The 18,124-nt window shown below is 39.5% G+C and overlaps 1 protein-coding gene across 3 annotated transcripts in view; it reads right to left on the reverse strand.

Annotated features, from left to right (window-relative positions):
- Positions 1-1,838: 1,838 nt before the first annotated feature.
- Positions 1,839-18,124, reverse strand: part of GALNT13 (polypeptide N-acetylgalactosaminyltransferase 13) — a 251,555-nt gene continuing 235,269 nt past the window's right edge. The window contains exons 12-14 of one of the 3 annotated variants that reach the window (XM_048485261.1): positions 16,413-16,442; positions 12,854-13,052; positions 2,846-2,974 (exon numbers count right to left, since the gene is read on the reverse strand). In XM_048485261.1, the coding sequence (XP_048341218.1) occupies positions 12,867-13,052; positions 16,413-16,442 (216 nt within the window). In that variant the 3' untranslated portion in view covers positions 2,846-2,974; positions 12,854-12,866. Of the gene's footprint in view, positions 2,975-12,853; positions 13,053-16,412; positions 16,443-18,124 lie in introns of all 3 variants that reach the window. The other 2 variants (XM_048485262.1, XM_048485263.1) reach the window with 2 other exon arrangements.

Consider the following 18,124-nt stretch of genomic DNA (forward strand, 5'->3'; position numbering starts at 1 on the left):
GATATAAATAAAGGCCTACATTTCCGAGACTATGGGCCCACAAGAAACAGACATGTTAAGAAACCGAAAAAAACCTTGAAGTGGGGTTGTGCTTATGGACCTAGACTACTCTATGTACCCTCTTCCTCATGCATTCTAGGCTTCTGGGATTACCATGGGATTACCATGGGATGGGGTGCAGAGGACGCAGTGAGATGAGAGAATCTGCAGAATTGCAGATTTCCCCCCACCCCCACAGAAGTGCCTTTTGTTCCTGATAAGGCGAGGGGGAAGTGTTTAGATCAAAGCCACTGTAAAGTGTTTGACTGGAAAATGTAAGCATCAAATGCCATTTATTTTAACAGTAGAATTTTTAATTGGTCTATCGAACACTCAGAGTAGGTACCAGAATTTAGAGTAATCACCATTATAATCTACTTTTTGAGCAATCTCAGCCCAAACATTTTGCCAACTTCACCTAGATATATAGCAGAACTACCCAATTGTTCTTACTTCCATACTTTGTGGTCGTACTGCTGTTAATGCCTTTAAATAACACTTTTCATTCAGTTATAAAAGAGATGGTATGATTATCTGCTTGAACCCAGTAGAACATTTTTTATTTAACTGGACTAAGTTGCTCTTAGCTAGCTGTTGTGAGTTTTCTGGGCTGCACTCAGCTAATGTTCTGTTGACTGAAGAGTGTGGAGGGTGATCCTCTGCAATTCCCTCCCCGCTTATTGCAAACCCTCAACCTGTGTGTATGTTTACCTGCAAAGGTCTTGCGACTTTTACATCTGCTTCTGGGCTGCAGATGCTGCTTGGGGAGAGAGCAGGTAGGATCAATTCACTTTGGCAAGGTGACAACATCCAAGTAATTAGGCTTTTTTAAAATTTAAAAAAGACAGCATAGACCTAGAACCATTAAAGTCCATCCTGAACAACATGAAGGGTGAGTTTATTTTGTATTTATCAACGTATGGATAAACAGAACTTCAGTTCCGGTTGTTCGTGTTCTGATGAGTGCATTTAACTTGTAGAAACCTCTCTAAATAAATAAAGCACAATACAGATTAAATGTTTGGCATGACAAGTGGCTCAGATATACAAAGTGTGTGCATATCTAGACAACGTTTAGCACCCTTCATGCCTCTCTAGCCCCAATGCTGCTCATGATTGACCTAATGTGGGGAGAGATCCTAGTGTTAGAAAATGGCTTCCTGTGCTAGACACTGGAATGAAGATATGCCAAATAGTTGTCCTTATTTTTATATTAAGTATTTGCACTGTGCCTCTGATGCTAACAGGATCCTGACGATGGCTATGGTGCAGACCATCAATGTATAATTAGATATCCTTTTTAATTATCCCAGCTCCACTATCATGCATTCTGCATGTATTAACTGGTTTCAAGTTAATAACTTTTTCAGATAGCCCATAATTACCTTCCCTATCTGCTAAATATACCTAGAAACAAAATTTCTAGAAAGAAAAGCTATGCAAATGAGTGCAAAAGTAGATGATTAATAAAGCTTTTTTGAAACTCAAATAGAGTATGTACTTCAAAGGGGTAGTTGTATAAAACAGAGTTTCATCCTAGGTGATTCATATGATCAAGTTCTGCTTTCTGTTAAGTTTGAGTGGTTTACGTTTCTCCCAAGGAGAAGCAATGGTGTAGTGGTTAAGTGCAGGTGCACTCTGATCTGGAGGAACCCGGGTTTGATTCCCCGTTCTGCTGCTTGAGCTGTGGAGGCTTATCTGGGGAATTCAGATTAGCCTGTACACTACAACACATGCCAGCTGGGTGACCTTGGGCTAGTCACAGCTCTACAGAGCTCTCTCAGCTCCACCCACCTCACAGAGTGTTTATTGTGAGGGGGCAACGAAAGGAGATTGTAAGCCCCTTTGAGCCTGCTACAGGAGAGAAAGCGGGGATATAAATCCAACTCTTATTATTATTATTTGTGTGTGCCATTGAGTCACTTCTGACCTTGTGAATTAACAATTTCCCAAAACTCTCCCATTAACAGTCTTGCTCAGGTCTTGCAAACTGACAGCAGTGGCTTTCTTTATTGAGTCAAGCGATATCATGTTGGGTCTTCTTTCATTGCCGCCTTCAACTTATCCTAGCATGACTGTCTTGTGTTATTTGCATACATCATACATTCTAGTTTGTGTTGCCTTTTGTTATTTTTGCGTCCTATACCCTATGGCATTCTTCCTTCAGTTTTGCTGATTTTACAAAAAAACCCCAATAAAAATGTCACTTTTTTGGTATGACATCTATTATGTACAGGAAACTGACTGCTCGCAAAGCCTTTCAGCTGAGCATTCCACTGCTTACACTAGCACTAGAAAAAAAGTGAATATTCTTCTTCTGTTGCCTTGGAGGACCAGTTCAAGCACATCAACTTTGTAAAACAAATGATATAACTTTTCATAATGCAAAGTTCCATAAGGCATTTAACATAGTCACTTTCAAGTAACATTACGTGACGCAACCAACAGCAAAGCCCAGTGCCCCCCAAACCTTGGAGTTCAGCTTTGTAATGCATTTTCCCCAGAAGAACATCATTTCTTGATAATAAAGCATGTTAATTTTCTAATCAGATCTTGCATTGTTCAGCTGAATGAGTAAAAAAACGAGGGGGAAAGTGCAAACGTCCTTTAGGTAATTTTTTAAAAAGTTTTTTTTTTTTTCCTGGCAGGTAGGCTTTGAAACAAGCAGTTGAAACTTCTCACTTCACCAACAACTAGGGAAGAGGAACACATTCTTTTTCTCTGATACAAATGTGTGACGTACCAAAGTCTAGAACCTTGCAAGGCCTGGAGAAATAGCAAGTCTCTCTTGGTTTTAGGCACCCAAGGTCATGTTGCGTAGCAGCCATTGCTGAGATCGGCTTTCGTTGCAGTCCTTCATGGTAGGAACCATTTTGTCTTCCTCAGATGGCTCATCAAGACACTGATTACTGTTCACATGTCTCAGGGTAAGTCTCTAAAAAAAGTGAAAGAGATGGTTTCAGTTTCAAGTAGTTCATTCAGTTCGTAAGACAGCAGTGCAATGTCTACTTCCGCATCACTAGACAGATTCCTCCTACATCATGTATCTTTTTTCCTGATACTTCTTTGTATTATAGCAACTTCTATACCATGAAAGTAACCTAGGGAGGGGTCCTGTGATTTATCAAAGTACAGACAGATGGCTTATGTATGAGCACATAAAAGGAAACTTATGTAGTGCAATACTTTTCAGTATTCTGGTAAAAGTAACAGGGTCACACACAAACTGTGCTAAAATTTAATATCGTCAGTGCATTGCAGTCAGAATTGTGGCACCGCTTAAATCATTCCAATATCGAGAATCAAAACACAGATGACAACGTAAGCCTTTTGTTACCTGTGAAAACCTCCAGAGAAGAACAACTTCCTTTTTGTAGAATACATTATTTAAAATGTTTATGGCTTGTTTTTGTTCCCAAAGAGACTCCTAATTGCTCACAACAAAAGTGTTAAAATTTAATTAATCACAAACAGAACAAAACAAGAATCAGGGACTATTACCATATGAGTCCACTTCAAAAGTGAAGACCAGGCTTGAGAACCGATAGCTACTGGTAAATTTCGGGTTTGGGTGTTTTTTAACTCGGTAAAGCCAAATAAAACCAATATCGATTGACTCTATTTGGCATTTACCAAAAATATTCAGGTTAGGAAACATAAACCCAAAAGGCTGGAGACAGATCCTGCATGCAAGATCTGCTCACTTTACCCCTGCCACTTGCAGTCACAGCCTAAAAGGGACAGTAGGGGCAGGGAGGGGAGTTATAGCGGATCGTGGTTTCTCTCCCCCCATCTCTACTGTCCCAGCCCAAAAGTGCTAGGACAGCAGAAAGGATGGTGGTGGTGAGGAAACTTGCATGTTCCATGCTGGGCTACTTAGCCTGGCATAGAGGATTGAAGCCTCTCTCCTACCGCCTCTGCTGTCTCAGCTGGGTTTCTTTCCCTTGATTCTGCTATCCTAGCTGGGCTGTGAAAGCAGAAGCAGAGGAGGGGGTCTTCCGTGCTGGGCTAATTAGCCTGGCTTAGAGCATCACAGTCTCTTTCCCCCTGCCTCTACTGTCCCAGCCAGGCTGAGAAAGCAGAGGTGGGGGGGGAATCTTCTATTCCAGGCCAATTAGCCTGGCATAGGCAATTCTGTAGGGCTGCAACAGCACAGGCAGAGTGGGGACAGGATCTTCCATGCCACGTTAATTAGCCGGGCACGGAGGATAGTAGTGTCTCTCCCCTGCCTCTGCTGTCCCAGAGCCCAGGCAGAATGATGGTCCTAAAGCCTAGGATCAAAGACTGTTTTAATTCGGTAAAGAAAACCCAGTAAGGTTTTTTTGTGGGGTTTTTTTTTGTGATTTGTAGTTACCGAATTCCCAAGCATAGTCAAGACTTCTAAGTGTCGGCACCTTCCTAACATTTTCAGAATGACTGTGCCAATATATGGAAGCTACTCGTGTGAAAACTCATGTGTGGGCAAGCAGTGCCAGTCCTAACTTGTTGGCATGAAAAACAGATTTGGTGAATTTAATTGCTACACAGGAGACAGCATCCTGTACGGATGTGGGTCCTAAGCTATGCCAGGCTTTAAAAAGGAAGAACTACCATCTTGAACAGAACCCAGAAACAAATAGGGAGCCAAAGCAAAACATCTCATAAAGTGCAAACTGTTGGCTCAACAACAGCTGACTTAATACAATTTACTTTTCTTCAAGGGCAGTCCCACAGAGAACATGAAATAATAATAATCTAGCCTTGATGTAGCAAGGAAGGCTAGATCGGCTGAGTCTAACAGAGGGCATAACATTCACACTAAATGAAACCACCATTTCTCTACCGCTTCTCTCCGCACCTTTTGTCTGCTCTTGCCATCTGCTAGTCTTCCTTCCCGGGTCAAAACTTCCCATGGATTATGAGCTCTAAATGTTTTTTTTCCTATAGTAAAGCTGCAGGATCTTAAACAGTGCAGACCTGAAAAGTATCTACTGAAAATAAAAGACTAATTATTGGACTTGAACATTGATAAAAAAAATCAGTAAATTTCAGCTTTGATTTTTTTAACCCATTTAATTTTAAATGTTTATTTTATTTTTTAAAAATCAGTTGTCCCCCTCCCTGCTGGGTGATGGGGAAATAGCAGGGGGTGGGGAAGAATTGCCCTGCTGGTGCTTTCCAAGCTCCAGAGGGTCTGAAAGTCATCAGTGGAGGACAGATCCTCCATGCGGCACTAAACTAGCTCAGCCACGCAAACAGGATCCGTAAGGTTTTCATTGATGCAATCTTTCTGATATTGCCTTGAGCTCAAATGGCTATTTTAACCATTTAGTTCTAAAACAATTTTAGTTTCACTTATGGTTTAGGATTTTTATTGGCCAGCACTTTATCAACTATTTTGCTGGATTACAACTGTTTAAAATGACATTGAAATTTTCTAGCTGCAAATTTCTTTGATAACACTTTGGAAAGTTCACAGTTAAGCTATATGCCGCAAGAATGCCATCTCCTTTACGCCCAATACACGTGTGTGTGTATGTGTGAATTGTTTCCCAGATATGGCACGGGCCTGCGCTGGCGGATTTGCCCTCCTTGGAGCACTTACTCCAGTGGAGGGGCAAACATGTTGATGGAAGGATGTTAAAGCCCTCTGGGATGGCCAATGACAGGGTGGGGACATGCTGGAAGCATTCCTGGGGGCAGAGCCAACAGTAGTCACCTTCCAACTGTCCTTTAGGACTGGAAATATCATGGCCCTGGCCTCGGAGTGGCATAATAACACCTGAAAGGGTGAAGGAACTCTATTCAGCTCAATGGAGGGCTTTTGTGTGGACAGGATGTGTGTGTGTTTTTGGCTGTACCCCCCATACTACCTGAAAGCCCTCTGGAGACAGCACAATAGCAGAACCATCCCTGGCCAGAGCACCCTTTGGATTGCACTGCCCAAATCCAGTACAAGCATCAGGATCCTTCCAAGAGCTGTTGCTATACTCATTTCATCACAGAACTGGCCAGCTGACCAGCCTTCTATTTAAAGAAGCTAGACTGAAACATCATTTGTGGAAGCTTTGCAAATGGTTTTTTCCAAGTAATCTTTTACTATTAAGCCAATATGACTCCTGGATGTTGGATTTTATAGGATTAAGGACCTTTTTCTGGCAAGCTATTTACTTCATTTAACTTTAATTTTGTAATCTGTGAATTAAACCACTATAATTTCTGTTATAGCATAGATTTCATTGGACATTGTCTATTTTTAGGAAGTGATCTTATTTATTTTAGATAGCTAACAGGCAGGTGGGGAGAGAAGCATTTCTGGGATTTTTATGTCAGGATGCCTTTGATATACTGGATCATTGCATATTCTGCTAATAACAACAGTTCTTTGGTGGTTCTTTTACACGTTTCAGCAAATAGATGAAAAAAAATGTGGAATCTTCACAATCTGTCCGTGATGAAAGGTTCCTCAGAGAGGGTTGCAAATAAGAAGAAAGGTTTAATTTTCAAATTGAATAAATGTTGGACATGGAAGGGATCATCCCAGGCAGCCCTTGCAGTCTGTCAGTGTCTGCACTGCATGTGGGCTTTCTTCGGTAGTAATCAATGCAGAAGAAAATGCTTACTATGGCAACCAATGTATCCAAGGATGTCAGCTCTATTTCAGAAAGCGGTGCTTAATAAAAATGCTGAAAAACTTCAACAGCATGGTGTATTTTAATCTGCTCTGCTACCTTTCACCTTGGAAATGGACAGCCTGCGTTTATAAATCACAACTCTTTTAGACTGTCAGGATGCATCTACTGCACAGTACTGAAGATCTGATAACGTGTCATGGTAGAGAAGGGCATGATTGCCACCATCACTGAGCAGCCACCAGAGAGCCGAGTAAGAACCCCCCTTCCCTCCAGCTCCAGGCCCCCCAGCTGCAAAATCAGGCCCGAGGAAGTCCAGGGCTGTTGCTTTCTATAATTTGAATTATTTTCTGGCCCCTGCTTATCATCACAGAACTCTGGAATTACAGCTCACTGGGATACTGAAAAAGACTACTGCAAATTAAATCAAGATTTTTCCAATATTTCAAATGACATGGAATCAGGGAGTTTAGATTCCTGATGCAGTGCTCAGAAAATTCCAGCTCCACTTAATGTAACTGTGGCAGGATGTTGGGCAAATATTATGGGATTCATTCATATAATTGTGTGGAAAAAAATGGTACCTCCTGCTCAAATATCTCCTAACTTTATCCATGCATACTAAATCAGGTTCTTTACTTGAGGAAAAGCAACAATGGAAATATTTTGGTTTGTGTCCGCTGGCATGTACTTAACTGCACGGCAGTAACTCTCTTGTGAAATGCCTATGAAGCATGAGGATCCATATGAATTAGAAACCTTGTGCACATAATCTGCCCTGTAATCAATAATGATCATTTGTTTACAGCAAAACAGCAGTAAAAGTTTAGCTTAAGGCTCTTTATCTAGAAGAGGCACTAGCTCTTACTTATCTAGCACGGTTACAGTTTGCATTAAGAAGGGGGGAAACTTCCACTGCGACATTTGTCAATTCAACATTTAAAAATGTAATAAAACCATTTCCCAGCGATAGTTTCAATGATGAGATTGCACAAATCTCCAACCTGCTGCAAAAAGACAACACTTCATGTTGGATTGACATGAGTCCCATTTTACAACTTTATGGCTGTACAATTTCTACTGGGAAGGAACATCTCCCCTGAGGTTTTGCCTCTCAGTTTAAACCACCATGCAGTTCCCAAATACAAGCCTACATCCTTTTACAACAAATTATATAACCATTTCATATTTTGCAGCAGTGTGAGAATAGGACGTTTCCCCTTAGTTCTAAGGATGTTAAACTGTGGATTATTCACCAAATCACTATATTCAGGGTAACTTGAGGGTTTAGGCTTGATTGTTGATAATACTATGAATCATAACCAGAAATCCAAACAAGCCTTCAGATGCCATGTTGTCTCTGATCAGCTGCGCCTTTGTATTTGTTAGACCATTTCATGTCTAGCAAATATTGTCAGGTTTCTCAATTGTCTTCTAAAAAGCACTTATTTCTCCTGTTCTGTTGTTATGGATTCTATTACAAAAAGTCTGCTTTGTTTGATCAACAATCAATTACACTGGAAAAACATTACCAACAAAACCACTCAGGCCAAAATATCTTGTTAATTTTTCAGCAGCACAGTTATTATACTGCAGCAAACTCAAGCTGCATAAACACTCATAATAAGGAAAATGCTTCTGTTTTCTTTACACAAACATATGTAAGCTTGTTTAGAAGAGTTTACAATACCATTCATTATGACACAGTAAAAAAAAACCATAATGATTCTGCTGCTTCAGTAATTTGAGAAAGCATTTTTTTTTAAAAAAAATAACAATTACCAAGCTGGATAGCTATTTATTATTTAAAACAAATAAACTTTGAGGACAACTTGATATTTTTGCAAAGATATGCAAAACTTTTCTGGACAATCACAGGCTAGGAGCTTATGATAAACATCTGCTAATGGAAGAGAGGCAAACCAATGTAGTATAGTAGGTTAAAGCACTAGACTAGGATCTGGGAGACCCAAGTTTGAATTCCTGCTTTGCCATGGAAGCTTGCTTTGGGCCAGTCATACACTCCAGTCTAATCTACCTCATAGGGTTGTTGTGACGATACAACAGTGAAGAGGAGAACAACGTAGGCCTCCACTGGGGGAAAAGGTGGGGTATAAATGCAATAAATTAATATATTTTCACTGATTTGCCTCTCCTACGACAAACATACCATTCACACTTATACTATTCCTGTGAAACCTCTGCCTGCCAGAAGCAGCATTTTGGGAAGTATTTCACATTGCAGTGACAGGGGGAGATAAGCATGCCAGAGGTGTAGTGCCAAGAAGGCGGGGTGGGCACGATGCACTGGGCGTGCGCTGGTGTAGGGGCATGGCGGGGGCGTTCCGGGGCATGGTGTGGCAGGTGCGCAGGACGCAGGCATGCCCCAAGTGCAGTTCCCCCTCGCTCCGCCCCTGAAGTATGCCCTATTCTGCTGATGGAAATGCCTTCCATTAGCAGAGATCCAAGCCACAGTACTAATGCAGAAATGCCCAGTATTTACACAACGGACAATACTGATATACATAATTTTTTAAAGCACCAAATGCTGTGTTAAAAAAAAGGTAAGGAAAATAAAGGCACAAGAGCTGATGAAAGTTTATTAAATAAAGCTGCTAACTCATTTTTCATTCAGATCTTTATGCACTTCATTCATAAACTGAATTCTTGTGCCAGCCTTCATCCCAAATACAGAGTTTACTGGATTTATTCCATGGAGCCTTGGGAACAGACCCAAATTGTACCTGCACCCCTGTGCAAAAGAGGTAGAGCCAAAGTATGAACAACTACTCTTTCCAGAATGACCATATTTTGACCAAACGTTGGACGTTTTTGTAATAATACGACAGTAAGCAATCAATATGAAAGAGAGGACACAGTGGGAGAAAGTGATCTCACAAAAACTCTCCACACACAGCTGCTAGCAAATATCACCGTACTGGGCCGAACCCACTATGTTGCTCACAATATGGTATAGAGGGAAGCAAATTCTTTAGTAATTGTGATTACCCCAAACAAGTTTCACATGCAGCTTTGTCAGAGGAATCTTTCAGAATCTTTTATGAAACATTCCCATGCATGCATAAAGGCAAAATTGAACTTCTGTTGAGGAAAGAAGCTAAGTGGCTTCTGAGGTTAAAAACTTTGCACCCTAAAGGGTTAAATAAGAACATTTCTTGGCAGACTCTTCTGTAGAGGTATCAACTGGAACAGCTCACTTTTGCCTTAATGCATGCATAGAGACGTTACTAAAAAGAATCAGAAAGATTCCCCTTGACAAAGCTGCACGCAAAATGCATTGGGGTTATTAAACTTATTAAAGGATTTGGTTCTTCTGTACCATTTGTTTCTTTGCCTTTGTTTTGCCTTTGTTTTGCTGGTGTAGCCACTTCTTTTCATCACACAGGCCAATTATGCAGAGGCTGATTACAGCATGCTGGCAATTGAACCCTGGAGTGGCAAACTTCCTTGTACCAAAGTACAAGTAAGTTACCGGGCACAAGGAGCAGAACTGATGCACGGCAAACTCCCTTGTACCAATGTACAAGGAGGTTACTGTGCGCCTGCTGCTCTTGCTCTCCGCTTTCCTTGCAGAAAGCAAGAGAAATTCAGGTGTGCGCCTGATGCTGGGGTGGGGCAGAGAGGAGGTAAGCTCCTGCATCTATAATCGGCCACTATACGTTGAGGTTTGCTCCTGTCTGGATTTGTTTTCCATACTTTTTTTTTCAAGCCTTTATTGGCATAGAGCAGTACAACAATAATAAAAACAGATTAAAAAGCATACAATACAGGATATACATGTTAGGACGAAGGAAATCTACTGGCATTTAGTAATTTCCAGGAGAAAGTCTGCCACTATCATACAGAGAGAAGGATCAGGGTTGTTCAACAAGTAGTGTAATCTAATTAAATCGGGGAGATTGGGTAAATGTAAAGGAGTGAGATTCACATACTTGGATCTGATTTCCTTGAATCTGAGACAGTGAAGTAATTGGTGGGCCAGAGATTCAACTGAGCCATCATTACATGGGCACAATCTTTTAGCCTTTTCTTGCTTATTAAATCTGCCATGTAGCAAGGCAGAAGGCATAACATTAAACCTGGCGAGCATTATGGCTCTCCTTTGAACAGGGTTTATTAAGCAATACAGGTAGTATGCCAAGTGGCCCCAAGTGCTCTCTTTTCCCAGCCATGGCAAAAATACAGTCATGCATTCAGTTTTTAAAACTTATATCCCATTCATCTTTGTTCAACAATAAAAATTACAGTGCTACAACAACAACTGATAATGAATAACATCAGATGAATAAACACAAGGAAACTTTATCCAATAACAAACGTTGAAGTGGAGATCAAGTCTGAAATATGCTTAAGAGATGGCAGTTGTTTACAAAATCAACAAGATCAACTGATCTGCCAAGGCTTATGAAAAAGAATTTGCTGAAATAGTGTGGCCTTAAACCAGACTGCGGGCTCTACCCAGAATCAATGCTATTTGCACCGCCTCTAGACTACTGTCCAAAAGGGTGGATGCAATTACAGAAAATGTAAGCAGTATTGAATAGTGTGGCTGAAATAAGATGGGGAATCACACTCTTCATAGATCCTATTGTGTACCTGCCAATTTATGCTCTATTGCGCAGAGTAGGTGATCAGGGGAAGCCCTGGCAGCATCTTCCCAATCCACCTACTACTGATCAGCTGCTTATATACTTGCCTGTCACCTGTTTGATTGCTACCTTTGCCTGAGAGCTAGAAGAGATAATCCTTCCTTTCTCCCTTCTCTCGGCCTCTTCAACAACAACAACAACAACAACAACAACAACAACAACAACAACAACAACAACAACAACAACAACAACAACAACAACAACAACAAGGCATCCCTGCTGGGATTTGCATGAACACAATGCCGATACATTACAACTTCCTAGGCCTCTGGGTGAGGCTCGAATTGTAATGAAGGACAACAACCAGCTAAAGATCTGGCAGCTGTGAAATCTACCATAATAATAATAATTGGAACACAATACTCCTGACCTCACGATTGTGGAAAAAAGGAAAGTGTGGATAGTCAATGTTGCAATACCTGGTGACAGCAGAATTGATGAGAAGCAACTGGAAAAACTTACATGATACGAGGATTTAAGGATTGAACTACAAAAACTCTGGCACAAACCAGTAAAGGTGGTCCCAGTGGTGATCGGCACATTGGGTGCAGTGCCTAAAGACCTTGGACGGCACTTAAAAACAATAGGCGCTGACAAAATCACCATATGTCAGCTGCAAAAAGCCACCCTACTCGGCTCTGTACCACAGTGTATAACTGTTTTTCTATCAATATAATAATAATCCGCACGAATACTACGCCGATACATTACAACTTCCTAGGCTTCTGGGTGAGGCTCAAATTGTAATGAAGGCCAACAACCAGCTAAAGATCTGGCAGCTGTGACATCTACAACAACAACAATGGACAAAATGAACATCTGTCAAATTCAGAAGGCAGCCCTGCTAGGATCCACACGAATACTTCGCCGATACATTACAACTTCCTAGGCCTCTGGGTGAGGCTCTAATTGTAATGAAGGCCATCAACCAGCTAAAGATCTGGCAGCTGTGAGATCTACCATAATAATAAATGTAGCAAACTGTGTTTTGCCTGTTCTTTACTCTCATGAGATACCTTCTTTTCTTTTCTGGCTGCCTGTTGCTGGGCCAATTAAATGGTGAACGAGAATTGAGACAGCAAAGAGGTTAGGAGAGTTCTATCCTCTGGCTCCTGGGTGAAGGTCTTGGCAATGAGGCTGGTGCAAGGAAAATACACCTTAAACTACTTCTGAGAATGAACAAAGAATGTGACAGGATCCTAAAAAGGTCCATCATGTTAGTTAATTTACCCATGGGTTTGCAGTCCAATGCTGCTGAGCTTTTGTAAGGCAAAACAAGTAATTGTGTTATCAACATACAGGAAAAACCAGATTATTGTCATTTTAGACAATACAAAACTTCAAGTGGGATAACACTGGTTCACTAATATAGCTGCCACTAGGCTTCCAAAAGACCTACTTAAAAGTCACACATTTAAATGGAACACATTTTTTTATAAGTACTATCTATAAAACTAAACTAGTTAGGAGAGTAGAAAACAGAAGAAAGAGAAAAATAATGCAAATAAAATGAATTGATTCTTTGATACCAACCTCCAGATATTTGCTAAAGGAAATAGTCAGTGGGGCTTTCAAAAATATTCCTAAAAACCTCCAGCCGTGTGTAGTTTCTCAGCAGCCATTTTTGAGAACGACCGCCATTACACGTCTCCACTGTGGGGCCACGAGTGCCATCTTCTATTCTGCTTATTGTCAGACATGATTGGGTAATGATATGAAGAAATGTATGTGTCTATTCGACAGAAGAATGGTACAAACAGAAATCACAAACAAAGAAACAGAAAAAAAAAATCTCCACAGGACCTTTGGCAGAATAACTGGTGCTTTCAAGCATAGCTGTAAGAATTTTTTTCACTACAAGTACCATATATACTCACATATAAGTTGAATTTTTCAGCACATTTTTTGTGCTAAAAAAGCCCCCCTCGACTTATACACGAGTCAGGTGTATTTAAAAAAATATTTTAGAGTTTTTACTTTGTCAGCCGCCAGGGGGTGCAGTTTTTAGGCTAGTGGCACCAATATTTCTGGGATTTTTCAAGAGACTCTTCTGATGATACCACCCAAGTTTGGTAAAGTTTGGTTCAGGGGGTCCAAAGTTATGGATCCCCAAAGTGGGTGCCCCCATCCCCCATTGTTTCCAATGGGAGCTAATAGTAGATGGGGCTACATTTTGAGGGTCCATAACTTTGAACCAAACTTCACCAAACCTGGCTGGTATCATCAGGAGGGTCTTCTAAAGATACTCTGAAATGTTGGTACTGCTAGCATTAACATTCCTCCCCTGATAAAAAAAATCCAGTTTTGAAGGATTTTAACTCTTTTGTTTTAGCTTGGCTGCTGGTTGAGATAAGGTTTTTGTACTTTTAAAGTTATTGTAGAGACCATATTGTTTTGTTGACCCTCTTTTCCACTTACAGAGCTAGTTTACTGTTTTTCTTTGAAATAAATATTTAAAAACATTTAACCTACTGATGCCTCAATCAATGTAATTATATTGGTATCTATTTTTATTTTTGAAATTTACCAGTAGCTGCTGCATTTCCCACCCTCAACTTACACGCGAGTCAATAAGTTTTCCCAGTTTCTTGTGGTAAAATTAGGTGCCTCGACTTATATGCGGGTCAACTTATACACGAGTATATATGGTAATCTTTGGCTGACACAGTATACTAAACACTAAAAAGATGAATTGTGTTAATGAATACATGATCAAATCTGATCTACCAAGTGTTACAATGAGTAAAACTCACCCTAATATGCTGCAGAATTATACAATAAGCTAGGACTGAATCGTATTAATCACACTAGCTGCAAGTCTACTTATCAATCTCAAATAGTACCAAGAATAAAATACAATCTTGGCACAGGGTACTGATTTCAACAAACTAAATTTGCATGAGGTACTGGTTATTACTGTATATTTATAACATGATCTACAGAAATACGAGTATCTCAAAATCTACAGAGGAACATCGATGATAAAGAGGTGCTGTGAGTTTATAGAAATTGAAACAAAGGTCAGAGGAATACGAAACAACATATGTATAATCAGCATATAGTACTACTTAGTACATTATAAATATTAAAGATTGCCCAAGGTATGGTGTGTGGTTTTTTTTAAAAGGAAAGCTGAATAGAAGAAATTGAAGGAAAAAATAAATACAGTGAAAAGGTTACAGCTATGCTTGAGCGCAAGTATTTAAAAGCATAAAATACATATACATAAATGTTTTTCTAATAAGGCACTGCAGCATACAATTTTGTGTGTGTTTGAGTATTTCTTGCATGGAGTGCCAAGAAAATTTCAAGAATGAGTGTCCTTATAATGTCAGTTTGAGAAAGCAGCTGGAACATCAATTTTTGCATTAGTTTCATTATGAATCTGAGATACATGCTCATATCTATTTCTTTTTTACCAGTGGAAAGGAAATGTCTTGCGAATCAACTAATGGGAATCATAACAGCCTTCCATATTTAAACATTGATTAAAACATATTCAACAGCTCCAAGAGATAATTATAAATAAGGTGAAATGGATTTTACAAACAACTTGGGATACAGTGAGAACATACGTGGTTTGAATTCAGCGAATTGTACTAATTCAGTAAAACAAAGCTTATTTCAAAGCCATACTGAGTCCCACCTGTACAGTTTGCCTTTTACTTAATTCTGCCAATGCACAGGAAAATAATAAACTCCACCTAAGTATTAATCCTTCAGTTTACAGAGGGTCTATCTTTTGGGTGGAATGCCGAATGAGTTATCATATTCAAACAATTCCACTGCTTGGCTGCTATAACTTTAGAACTGATCTTGCACAGGAATTTGAAAGATGCAGTCTTTTACATGAAAAACTAGTTAAATGCATGATAGTCAGTCAAGGGTTACTTGATTAGTTCATCCAGAAAAGAAACAGCAGCTGGTTGCTCAAATTAACAATGACATATATACTGATAATTTTTAATAAGTTTGGAAATATACAATAAAATGTCAGAACTGCAAGCACCTTAGGTTATAATTTGGATAGTCCTCCTGTTTGCCAGATGTCTTCACATCCAGTTCTCCCACCCACCTCCTTGCATCCTCCAGCATTTATTCAACTTTGCTCACATCACTTGTTCACTGAGTGCTTTAAAAAGCAATTTGGCATTATAATTTTGAATGAAATTAAAGGCAGACAGTTAGTTAGCCAACCAGTTGTCTCTGAAGTATATGATGCTGATATTTTATTATTGCGTAGTTAACAAAAATTTTGAGGTATGTGACAAAACATAAATGACATTTTGGATAACTAGGTTCACTAAAGACACCAGAAGATCACAACACTGAAGTGATTGAGACACTAGTTATCAATTGTGGGGCACAAGATTTCTTAAGGGGCAATCTACACATTTCAGAGGACATTTATAACTTTAGAACATTTGAGATTTGAGGCAGCCCCTTTCCTCATTTTGCAATATGCTTAGAGTTGCTTTATGTTATTCGCTCTGTTCTGATGGCCAAATTTGTTAGTATAGATTTCAATTAAAAAGCAGTCTGGCATTAAACAAAAAGGAATCCACAGTAACAATAAACAGTTGGCTTAAGGGCATCAGCAGGAAAGGTTCATTTTAAATACCTGGTATTGGTGCATCATAAATGTATCAAATGTATTGATAAGTTGTAAATTTATTGGAGCATCAGTGTAGTGGTGGGGTTTTATGTCCCTTTTTTAAAATAAAAAATGTGACCTGTATGGCATTCAATGATAAAGATCCATACTTGGTGAGAGGTAGTTAAGAACCATTGGCTTTGGACAGTCCTAAATCACTGTATGACACCTATACCAAGAAAGGATATTTTGGCAATTTGCTGACACATCTTTTGAATCTTGAAGTTAATAGGGTTTTTTTTTAAAAGGAATCTAAGTGGATTATAACAAAATATTTTCAACTACTGGTCCTGAACTATGTTCCACTAGACATCTAAAGTCCATATAATATAATCTACTGAAAGCTAATAAGTAAGGGTTAAGGTTCAACAGCACAGCAACAAAGTAAGATCCTACACTAGAAGCAATCACAGGGAATATCAAGCTTAAGTCACTTACCTCAAAGCTATATTCCCATTTACCTATATACTGACAAAAGCAAAGAAACGTGACATACATGAAAATGGTTTACTACAAATAATTTAAATCTTTTGACAAACACTTCTTTGACGTGAATAGTACATGGGTGAATTAGAAATAGTCAGTGATGCAGTCTGAGGAGGTATAAGATAAACTTTAATGTCATTGTGCACGCACAACGAAAATACAAACATCCCCCGATGCAGCTCTCCAGATGTTCATGGACTACAAATCCCATCAGCCCCTGCCAGCATGGCCAATTGGATTAGAATCTCTGGATTAGAATCTGCCACTCTTAACCACTACACCACCATGATTATTCTTTACTCTACAGCAAAATTTTTATCTAAATTTGTACACCAGGTAAAAGAATGTATGTGTTTTATTGGTGTAAGAAACTCCTCAATCTTGCATAATCTTTTATTTTTTAATCACTTGGTTCCACTGTTCGACAATGGAATATACTGCCTTGGAGTGTGGTGGAGTGTCTACCTTTGGAGGTTTTTAAAGAGTCTGGATGGCCATCTGTAAAGGGTGTTTTGGTTGTGTATTCCTTAATGGCAGGGGGTTGGACATGATGGCACTCGTGGCTTCTTCCAACTCTATGATTCTATGGTTAAAAAAGGGGGAAAATTGCTCACAAAGAACACACAAACTTCCCAGGTGAAACAGAGGTGTGAAAGATGTATTGCAAAATTAAACTCAACAAAATTTTGAAAGCAAAATTTATCAGCCTGAGGATCTGGATAAGTACCTAAAAGTTGCTAATGAAAAGCCACAACAGACTGGCACAAAAACCAGTGCCACATAAATGTAGCAGAGAGATTATTATGTCCAGATACAATACTACAAAATCATTCTTCAAGGCTTCACTGTGTAATGCTTACAAAAAATGGAAATGAGAAACAGGCCCCATTTTCCCACCACCCATCATTTTCCTTTTCAGATAATGGAAGTCATATTTCTCAAGACATAAATGTAAGTGTGAAAAGCAGCTGTTGCATGTAATTAATAAATTACACTATCCCAATCTCATAAGGCTATATTCTCCCAGGCCTAGTTCTCAGAAAGAGCATTAAAACTGTATTTATGTACCACTCGAGACTGTGTAAATTTGGTATTACATGAAAGTAGATAACAATGTCTTCTTGTAGGGAAACCACAGATGAAATCCTTGCCTACTTCCATTTGCATGTTTCCTTCTCTAGATGAAAGTTTACATTCTATAATGTAAATTTCTCTAGATGAAAGTTTACATTCTATAAGAATATAAATATAAACAGTGGCTTGGATCACACTTAAAATTTCCATAGATGGATGGAATTCCAGATGCACAAGTGAAACTTCCCTGCCTCCTTTGCAAGCTGAAAGGGGGGTGGGGCTATAGATTTAAAATTTCCAGAAATTTTGAAACCACAAGGGAGAGAAAAAACACTGTGCAAAAATGAACTGATTAAGGGAGGGGGGTTGACATATGTACAATGCTGGTTTTGTCCGTGGTCGAGGACGGAGGCAGCTTGAAGTCTGCTCTTTAAACCTGCTTTTTGTCAACTAGTTTCGGGGGGGGGGGGAGAGAACTTGAATTCCGTCAAAAACAACAAGAAAAGCTTTCTGGAGAAAATAAAACTCAGACCAAGGTTCTGGGATTCACCTGTTGGCCGAGCTTAAAGTTGCCCGGGGAAGACACAGCT

Source organism: Sphaerodactylus townsendi, linkage group LG02 (assembly GCF_021028975.2).
Source record: "Sphaerodactylus townsendi isolate TG3544 linkage group LG02, MPM_Stown_v2.3, whole genome shotgun sequence".
In the NCBI taxonomy this organism is placed as follows: domain Eukaryota; kingdom Metazoa; phylum Chordata; class Lepidosauria; order Squamata; family Sphaerodactylidae; genus Sphaerodactylus; species Sphaerodactylus townsendi.